The sequence below is a fragment of the Lepidothrix coronata genome, unplaced genomic scaffold, assembly GCF_001604755.1.
Source record: "Lepidothrix coronata isolate B3197 unplaced genomic scaffold, Lepidothrix_coronata-1.0 Scaffold205, whole genome shotgun sequence".
NCBI classification, from domain to species: Eukaryota; Metazoa; Chordata; class Aves; order Passeriformes; family Pipridae; genus Lepidothrix; species Lepidothrix coronata.
Window position 1 is genome coordinate 1454077 of NW_016690385.1, and position 10395 is coordinate 1464471.

Here is a 10395-nt window from a genome sequence, read left to right on the forward strand (position 1 = left end):
AGCCCTGTGTATCAGAGGGTGCTCAGAGAAAGGTTTTTATTGATAGCATAGAGAAAGTTTTAGAGAAAATTCCCCCTGCATTCATTCACAGACACAAAACTACACTGATCTGGGTTCTAGACAGATTTGAATCTTATAAATTGAATCTTGTACAAATTTTAAAATAATAATTTAATAATAAAGTAGCATATCATGAATTTGAGCATCCCTCAATTGCAGTAGGAGAAAGAAGCAGTTATCAAATTGTATTTTTTTTAATCTCGGTACATAAGATCATTGACTTCTGTAATGCAATCTAGTAGTATTTTCTCAGGAATAAAATTGCTCCAGGAATCTCCTCTTTTACGTGCCCATACACTCTCAAAGCATCACCTACCACTCAGTACAGGGGTGGAAGGAGTTCATCTGAGCAGAGGAAGAGATAAAATGGCCATGAGACTGTACATCCCCCAGCTTGAAAATTTACTGCAGGAACTGGGTAAGTTCCTGGGTTCTGGTTGCTCGAGTCAGAGCTGCCACATAAGCTTCGAGATCTGCCTACTTATTTCTAAGCTGTGTTTATTTAATGGATGAGCTCAATATGTTCAAAGAGCACACAAAACTGTCACAGGGGTCTCTTATATACCTTGTGTTTCCACACAAAGAGTTAGAGCTGTCTCCAGCCCGTGTGTAAAATTAACTGTGGTATTTAAATGCTTTTCACAACTACCATGGTACCAATTTATCAGACAGTAAAGACATCAGCTCTCTTGGGATAGTAACCATATATTTTGGTAAAACCATATCCACCATTTAAAACAACAAACAAGATTTATAAACGTGTATCCAACTTTAATATATAATCTGAAGACCAGAGTTGCTTCTGCACCTTTGATTAAATGGTGATTACAATCTCCCCTCAGATAAAATATATGTGTGTATATATATTTATGTATATAATTTCTAAATCAAAGCCTTGCACTTACTGCATCTTCTGCATGTCATCTGATGGCTTGGGAACTGATCCCAGCATCCCAGAATGCAGCTTGGCAGGTATTAATCTCCTGCCTGTAATGGGCTCTCTAATTGCAATGCATTTTTCCCCCTTTTGAACTAGCAAACTAACCTGTAATTTTTCTTCCTATCTGCCCAAAGGTAAATGAAATATCTGATACACACAAGGAATTCTTCACCTGCTACAGGTGACTTCAGATTGGGAGTTGCCATCACCAAATAAGAATGAATTTACATGTAACCAGGTTTCAATAATATCCCCAGGCAAGACAGATCTCTCATGCTTCCATTTTTATACTGTTTATTAGCTCTTATAAGAACAGTGAGGTCTGCATGAAATCTCCTCTGAGCTCCAACACAAGACTGAAACTGGGAGAGATTCTGATCATTGAGCAAGTGTTGACTTGACTTAATAAGGCAAGAGCCTCAGTCTGCAGTTGCTGCTGCTCCCCACTGGCTCCAGGTGCTCAGCAATTCAGTACAGCAGCTTTAGCTTGACCCACTTTTTCTTCCCTATTGTGCAAAATCGGGGTTATTCTTGCATTTGGCACTTTGCACACAGACAAATGCATTACAATAAAGTGTCTTCCACTGTCTCACTTTGGAAAGATTCTGCTGTTCAGAAGTGTAGCCCGTGGGAAAGTGGGGAAGAGGCTGCAGTATTAAATGCAGATTAGCATGGAGTGACAATGGGTCAAAAAAAGGGTTGAACTAAAATACCAAACTACCAAAATACCTAAATAACAAACTAACAAACTCCCAAACTACCAGCTCTTCTTTCCCTTTTCTCGTTTGGAGAAACGCTCTCCTTCCTTCTGGCTCCTGTTCCGGTGCCCATTCCTTCATCGTGGCCTCTGCCTTCTCCCACAGGTGGGAAAGGAGACAAGACACCAGAAAAACAATCAATCCCAAGTACCTGAAGTTTGGCTTTGGGAATGCACAGAAAGGATGGGATTTATAACAGAAGGCCTTTACTCTGGACAGCAGCACTGTTTCCTTTGCCTGAGGTTTCAAACTTCTGTATCCAAAGCTGTTCCATGTCATTTAGTTCTCAAAACTACCAGGTTCATTTCAAATCCACTACAGATTTTCTACAAAATAGGTTAAATACTTCTCCATATGAAAGTTACTGAAGGATACTCAGTTTTAGCCAGGTGTTTTAGGTATTGGTGAATTGGCAGACAAACAGATTAAGTTCTAGTTTCCTAGTAAAAAAAAGTAAAATTATTCCCATGTATGTGGTAAGAAGTAAAAGTGAGAAAAAATGAGCTGGAGGTCAGGAAGACAATTTCAGTTCAGCTTAAGACAACATTGTCCTGGTATGCATAAATACATGTTTTTAGTTCAAGCACTTTTCCCTCATTGCAGTTCACCGTGGGGTTGGAAATGACACACCCTGGTGAGCAGTGGGAAGCAGGGTGGGCTCAGGAACAGCCCCACATCCCTTGCCAGCCCCAGAGGACACGGCTGGGAGCTCTGCTGAGGAACAGCAGGAGCCCTGCATCGCCCACCTGTAGCTTCCCTGCTTTTAGAACACAAAAGGACACTGTAAATCTTGTGGGTATCATCTGTTCCACGCAGCTGGTTGGCAAGGAGCTGTGGGAGATGATTCTCTGCGAGTGGTGCTTTGATCACATGTGGATGCAGTGGCTGGAAGGCTGGAGGTGTGTGTAGACACTTCATAAAAGCAAAAGCAACCTACAGGTGCAGCTAAAAATACCTCTGCTTAAAATTCAGTCAACTGGTTAAAAGTGCTTGTAAAGTCCCAGTGTCAGAGTGTGAACCTGTCAACATTTAGCAAAAATGTTTATTTTTTTCCTTTAATGCAGCTACTTTAAAAATTATTTCAATACCGACATACTGTAAAAGTGGGAGAGTTGGGGCTTGATTTCTATAGAGTGGTTCAACTCTTAGATTTTTTTTCTCCACCCCTGTGTACACAGTTTTATTTATATGCAAACAATATTTGTGCAGGTGCCTACTTGGGGTTTGGGGCATGCAAAAGCCAGGGCTTGCCAAAACTTTGCATTTTTTGTTTTTCTTCTCCTAACCAAACAATCATTTCACATACCAGAGTGTTTAGGCACCACAGGGATGTATTCTTCCCTCTCAATAAAAGTCCACATTCTTTATGGGACTACTTATACTTTGTTCTTGTACTGCAAATGAATAAGGGGAAAGATAGAATGGAATAAAACCTTTCCACAGAATTCTGGAATTTTTATCTGCAGCCTCCAAACTAAGAAAGTTTCTATCTTAACCCCCTGACACTTCCTGCTACTGATAACTCCAGGGTAGCAAAAAGATTCGAGGCAAGGGGAAAGAGTGATTTCTGGTTTGAAATATTCAAGGATGGAACAAGCCAAGGATCCTCAGACATGAGGTTCTTTAAGCAGGGACTACTGTACACCTTCTGGGATCAAAATGAGCAAGTATTAAACTGGAGTGTCAAGCTGAATGTGCTGTATTCAGTGATTGCAAAAGTTAATATCGGCCTGAGTATCAAAATGAACAGCTCCTCAATTAAACCTCCTGTGCAGAATGATTAACAAGGAAATAAAGCCCAGCACATCTTGTGTGGGAGAACTGTGTGACTGCAGTGGAGGTCCGTACATGGGGCAGTGCAGTGGAAAGGCAGCACAGTTCATCCTGGGAAGGCTCATCCCATCCTTTGGCTTTGCAGCAGCTGCTGCTCCTGACTGTAGGTTTGTAAGGCACCACCACCCTCCTTCAGCTTTCCCAGGAGGATGATGGAGTCCTTAGAAGGAAATACAGGCAATGTTCTGATGTTCCCCCACCTGGACAGAGGAAGGAGCTCAGAACACCCCAGCACAATCCAAACTACAGGCACAGGAATCCAACATACAATGCCCCAAATACTCATCCCAGTCTTTCTGCTTCAGATTTTGAGGAAGTGTGAGATATCTGCCAGTGAACTGAAATGCAGTATAGCTTTGGAGCTTAGAGGGGAAAAACCCAGTAACATAACTTTTTGGGGAAAAAGAAACCTTACTACATTTGCACTTTGTTATTCTTTCTTCTACAGCCTGATTATTGGTCATCTGTTAATGATTTGGATGCAGTAGAATTGAAGTTGGGAATATAACTTGCCATTACTATCAACTTGTAAACTCCTTCAAACCAGAGGACAATGTGTGCTCCATGGTCCAACACAAGCACGTACCTCTGCCAGGAAAAAGGACACTGGGCAAAGGGCTTCTGGTGGCTATTGTTTTGCACAGGTCTGTGTTTGTAAAAAACATCCATTTCCAGTCATTTGGGTGGGGAGTTTTCATGGAACAAGCTTGATTAGGTGCTTTCCTAAGGAGAGGAAGCTTATGTAATGGTTCAGTCTATCTCTTGCTCCAAATTTCATACATATTTGACACATGACTCAAAGTCTCAAAAATAATTAAATTTCTACAGTTTCTTGGAAGTCAGCAACTGAAGACAGAAAAAGGAACCATGTTCATTCCTCAGCTGAAGGAAAGAAAGGACCCAGGCACCAACTCTCCTGCTTGCTTTCCAGGCTGGCCAGTCCCCATGTACCTAAAGCTGAATTAGCAACAAGATATGAAGGCCTTGCCCATGGGGGTGACACTGAAATGAGAAACACAGTCAAGATATCCTTATTTATTATAGTGGGGAGCAAAGGTGCTTTAGGGATGAGGCCATATGAATGTGCAGTGAATCTGCTTTAGTTTGCTGCTCATAGAGCAATGGAGTTTTTCTAACATCCTAAATAAACTCAGTCTCCTTGTTCTTAAAGAAGCAAATTGTACCATACAAGAGGCACCAAGGAATTAAAATACTGGCTGGAAGTATCCACAACATTCTGGTCCTTGGCTGGAGTTCATTTCACCGTGGTAGGAATGGGCAAGGGTGGGGAATAACGTCTGATCCACCTCTCCCAGATCACTTTGATTCCCCAGGTTTCCAGGGAATGAAGCGGGAGTGCAGCTGCTGGAGTACAATATGTTGACTCCAATTTTGCTGAGGAATAATAGCAGTGCAGTGATATAACTCTGCGGGAAACTGTCCAAAATCATAAAATGCTTCACTTTTTTTCCCTTATATCTGTGTCATTCCTTTTCCATTTGTTTTTCTCAGGCTGAATTCCTTAGATAACTTCACTGGAGCCTCAGTTTTGCTGTAGATATGGAAAACTGCCTAGAAGTTTTGCTCCTTGGTTGTTCTGGCTGCTTTCCAGCCTCAATAATATTCAAGATGCAACACATTCCACTTGCTCCAGCAATTATTCTTTAAAATACAGCAAAAAATAAAGGACATCACAAAATTAACACTGCTGCCACCTTAGTTCATGACCTCAGGAAGCAGTAAAAGTGAGCTGTGACCCAGATCTTTGGAGGGCAAGTTCTAACTCTGCTAGACTGGTGATGTGAGCCTGAAATACAGGCACAGGTAAAGGGGGCAGGGTCAGTACTGAGGTCAGGAAATACTGCAGGTTTTGAATTACCAGTGTTTCTATGACCATCCAAACCCAAGGAATTTTGGCAGCACGTGGACTGCAGTCTGAGCACATGCTGAAGTTGTCCCCAACACCTGCTGCTAATAGTGAAAATGAATGCACAGACACCTGGGTTATACATATTTACATATATGTAACCTGGGTTATATATATTTGTAAACAAAAACTACGCTGACTTCTGTAGAGCAGTTCTAGCTACAACCAAAAGGAAAAGTCCAGGATAACAGCTGGAGCTGCAGGAAGCATGTCAAGACAGTGAGCCAGCTTTGAAAGCTTCTTGAGAACGTGACACACAATATCCACTATATATCCAAGAGGTACAACCACGCCCACTTGACGTTTTCAAACATAAAATCCCTATTTCTCTTGCTTATTATTTTCCAGCAGATTATTTGAGCTGTGACTTTTCATGCTGGGTCTCTTCCCTAAGGTGATTCTGTGTGTGTCTGTCCATCCATATGGATAAAAGAGGAATTAAGAAAGCAAAATAGTAGATTTTACTCTGTTAAGCATTTTCCAGGTATTTCTTTGAAGCTGTATTGTGCCCAGCCTTTCAAGCAAGTGCTTCAAATTTGGTGAATCAGTTGCTTTGGTTAAGGATGTGTCTGTGACATCTAGTAGATAAATACACTTCCACTTGCTGGATACCACTGGTTTTACTTCCAAGCTGAATCACTGGTTCATTTGCAGCCCCGGCAAACCACAATAATTAAGAGCATGGGCTGTGAGGGGCCAAGACTGCACCCACTGTCCTTTCTCATGCTGGACAGAGAGCTTGAGTGCTGTAGCCCTGAAACCTGAAGCATCTGTGTTAAACCTCTGAAGCAACTTCTGCCTGTTCCCCAAATCCTGCCCCATGATCACAGTTTGTGCTGTCAGAGACATGTGACAAAGGCAGAGCACAATGCCCAGGCTTTGCAGGGGACTTTTAGCACAACAATCTTTACTTAGAAGGTACAGCAGAAAAAAGATAAGATCAAGAAAGCAGCTAAAGTATATTCCTATCACTCAGTTTCCTCACTGCATAGGAACAGCTCTGGGACTGTGCCAAGCACCTTCCAGGTTTCTACAATTCTTTTTTGCTGAACTTTAGAACTTCCCCTTTCTGCTGCTCCTAAACATCTTTTTACTTTGATACCATTTTGTCCTGCAGTTACACTGGATCTTCCTGGTACAAAAGTCTGCCTTTCTCTCACAGCTTCCATGAGCCTCAGTGAGTTTGTTTGGATTCCCACTAGTGGAAACTGTGTCCTCGAGCAACTTACTGAGCCCCTGCCTCAGTTTCCCATTTTGGAAAAGGGGAACCGTGTTTCATGTCTCCTACCTTTTGCCTTGACCTCTGTGTCAGGTACAGGAACAGGCAGGGTAGGGTGACCCAACACAAGTAACAACTTCTTTTTACTGAGCAGTGAGAGAAAGGATTTCACCAGAACTGGACACACAGAAGGAGAACCTGGACACACACAAGACAGAGAGTTAAGAGAAGTTATGATTCTGAGTCAGGCAGAAACTCCAGACCTTCCTGTGCGGAATGTCCTGGTTAACATAGGCTTTGATAAGGAAGGATATTTTTGATTTTCTTGCAGTTTCTGACCTGCTGCCAGATATTGTCCAACCATGGATGGTCATTAGAAAGCTTGGGAGTTTTGTATTCCATCAGAGGATGTGGATGGATGTTCTTTGTACCCTCAGAATCTCTCACTGTGAGCTGCACTTAATCAACTGTTTAGCTGCAAACCTGATGTGCTGCAAAACTATAAATGAATCTGCCAAGTTCATATACATAAGTAACAGGCATTTTGCATATTCATTTTCAGTTGGTTTTTGTTTAGAACAAACGCAGCCTGAGACACGGGGAAACAGCTTCACATTCCTGCCTGATGCTTCCTTCAGCTTTTTGTCTGCTGTAAATTAAAATATATAGGTCCAAATTTCTTCTACAAAGTTAGTGAGGCAAATTAAGAAATATAAACTAACATTACAGTTTTTAAAATATCGAGGGAACAGCACAAAGCTGTGCCAGGGCAGGATCAGGGTGGATCTCAGGGAAAGGTTCTTCCCCCAAAGCACTGCCCAGGCTCCCCAGGGCAGTGGGCACAGCCCCAAGGCTGCCAGAGCTCCAGGAGGGTTTGGACAATGCTCTGAGGGACAGGGTGGGATTGTTGGGGTGTCCTGGGCAGGGCCAGGGCTTGGACTCGGTGACCCTTGTGGGTCCCTTCTAGCTCAGGATATTCTGTGATTCTGTGATATTGACATTTCATTGTAGCTGTACTATTAAATAGTATAAAATGCTGCATGTGAAATACTTCCAGGGTCACACAGCTGGGACAATAGAGGTTTTGTCTTACAGTCCTTAGGAGGAACCCCCAAAAAAACCACCCGTGCAGTTTTAAACACCCACTTCATGCTGGCAGGAGACCCCTTCAAGGTTTCTTTAGAAAGCACAGCGTGAGCTGCTGTTCCTCAGATCAGGAATGAAAGAAAACTAAAAATTGCAGAACACCCCAGGCCGAGGTGCTCAGTCCTAAGGCTTCAAACCCTGGCACGGCCTCTGGGCCCTGAGCTGAGGGACGGGGCTGGAGCTCGGGCTGAGCCCTCAGCGCGGCTGGAGGGCAGAGCTTTCAGCGCCGAGGAGCCCCAGGGCTGCACCGTGGCACGCTCGGAACACGCAATCCTTAACACACGCAATCCTTAACACAGACAATCCTTAACACACACAATCCTTAACACACACAATCTCAGCCACCGTTTGGGAACTCCTGCCCTGCCCGCGGCCTCCCCGCGGCCCCAGCGCGGCCGCCCCGTGCCCGCGGTGCGGGGCAGCCCCGCGGCCTGTGGGTGTGGGTGTGTTTATAACACTTTGTTCTGCAAACACGGCCGCTCTCAACCTCAGCTCCGCGGTCATTCATTTTAAAGCGTCAAAAAGGAGGCAGAAATAAAGTCTCCTGCAAATAGGCTTCGATTAAATCTAGAAAGAATTTTCACAAACAAATCAAAGGCAGGCGGTCCGAAGCCCTGAAATGGAACGGGGCCGCTCAGGAACGGGCAGGCACAAGTCTTGCACTTCAAAACGCAACTTTGTACTTGGCAAACATTAAACCTTGTGCTGGTTTAATATTTAAATGGAAAAAAGACAATTTCAAAGATTACTAGATTTTTTTTCATCAAAAAATAAGGAAATTTCCACCAAATTCTTCATATGAGATTCATGAAATCCCCTTTAGAAATAGCACTGAGGCTTCTCTATCTGATCTCAGACTCATTAATTTAATCTTTTGAAGCAGGTTGAGCACGTATTTAATCCTGACCCTTTGGCTGGATTCACAGATCCATTATTTTCCATATGTACAATTAAAAGTGCTGCAAAAGCTGTCACATTCCCCCTCCTGTCCCTGCTGAGACTCACCAGAGCCCGGAACCTCTTCCCTCTCCCAGTCAGCACCATCCAGGGTGGGTTTGATCCAAAGGAGAAATCCAGAGGACTGAGACTCCCCAGCCAAGTGCACCTGGGGTTACCAGTTCATAGGGAGAGAGGCACAAGGAGCTGAGACAGTGGGAATGGTTTGGCTTTCCCAGAGGCTCCAACGCATTCTCTGTGTGAGCAGAAATACCTGGACCCACAGGCTGAGCCCTGGAGTGTCACATGGGTGTCAGAGCTAAAAAAGGCAAACCCATGGGCTTAATTTAAACTCCCCCAGTATGTCAGTGTTTTCCCCCAGGACTGCCTGTGTGCCTCTTCCAAACTTTTCTACAGTTTTTCTGGAATTTTAATATCCCTCTCTCTTTGGGTTTGTACTTTTTCATTCTTTTATTTTTAGATTCAGTATTTCACAGTGGTCTGCAGAGTCTGCCTGACGCCAGCAAATGTAACTGGATCCCAAGTGCCTGCAAGCCAGGAATTGCAGCCATGATCAGCACGCTGCCCAGAGCAAAACCTTGGCGCTGGGCAGCCTCAAAGAGTCTCAATCCTCTATTTATCTTCGGCAGGGCTTGGGAAAGGAAGCAAGAAGAGTTCATCAAAATGTAAAGAATAGCTGGGAAAGGTTAGGAGTAAGTCAATAGAAATCAAAGATGCAAATAGGTCTGTCCTACAACAGATTTGTGTGAGCTGAATTTCAAATGCAAGACCAGGGGTTTACAAAAAACCCTGAGGTAACCCAGTAACAGGCCAGGCATGCACAGAGCAGATTGCCTTTAAAAAGGGCTTCTGTCAGCAAGGTTGACTTCAGTGGATAAATAAGAATAGGCTGCCTGGCAGCAGGACACTGCTGGCACTTATCTCACATTTTCCAAGTTATGATAGCTTGTTTGATAAATACAGAACTGCAACTCCCAGTTCTGTTTGGGCCACATCTTCCACCCAGCCTTTGGTGAGCAGCTCTCAGGTTTTTACCTTACTCTTCCACGCTGTGCCACTGGAATAAATCTGTTTTAATTACCTTGCTTGAACTTACTTTTTAGTCTTCTGTCATTTCTGGCCCTGTAGCAGAGAACAAAAGGAAGGATTGCCAAGTTATCTGATTGAGAAGTCCTTCATCCTAACTATTCTAGGATCTGTAACTATGGTAACTAATGTCTCCAACAGAATGCGGCCTCTTGAAGGAAGGAGAACGAATTTGGAGGCAGTTCTGTCCCAAAGGTGACATGGTGAGTCAGCAGCAGAGCCCAGATTAGAAGGGAGAGTTCAGCCTGCCCATCCCAGTGCAGCTCCACTGCTCCTGCAGCACCTCCAGGGAATAAAGGTCATGTGGCTGGGTGGGAAACGCTCAGCCCCTGCCCTCACACTGCACCTTGGTGTTTATCCATGTTTTGGCAGAGTTCATTGTTTGTTGCCAGGACAGTGTAAATCAAGGAAAACAGAAAGCATCGAGCTTGCCATGGAACAACAGACACCCCCACAGCAGAGCTCCACT

The 10395-nt window shown here is 43.8% G+C and overlaps 1 protein-coding gene across 3 annotated transcripts in view; it reads right to left on the bottom strand.

The window, feature by feature from the left end:
* RAF1 (Raf-1 proto-oncogene, serine/threonine kinase) overlaps positions 1-9067 on the bottom strand; it is a 67379-nt gene extending 58312 nt beyond the window's left edge. For 2 of the 3 annotated variants that reach the window (XM_017832772.1, XM_017832776.1), the window contains exon 1: positions 8889-9067. In XM_017832772.1, the coding sequence (XP_017688261.1) occupies positions 8889-8927 (39 nt within the window). In that variant the 5' untranslated portion in view covers positions 8928-9067. The remainder of the gene's footprint in view (positions 1-8888) is intronic. The other variant, XM_017832773.1, reaches the window with a different exon arrangement.
* Between the last annotated feature and the right edge of the window lie 1328 nt (positions 9068-10395).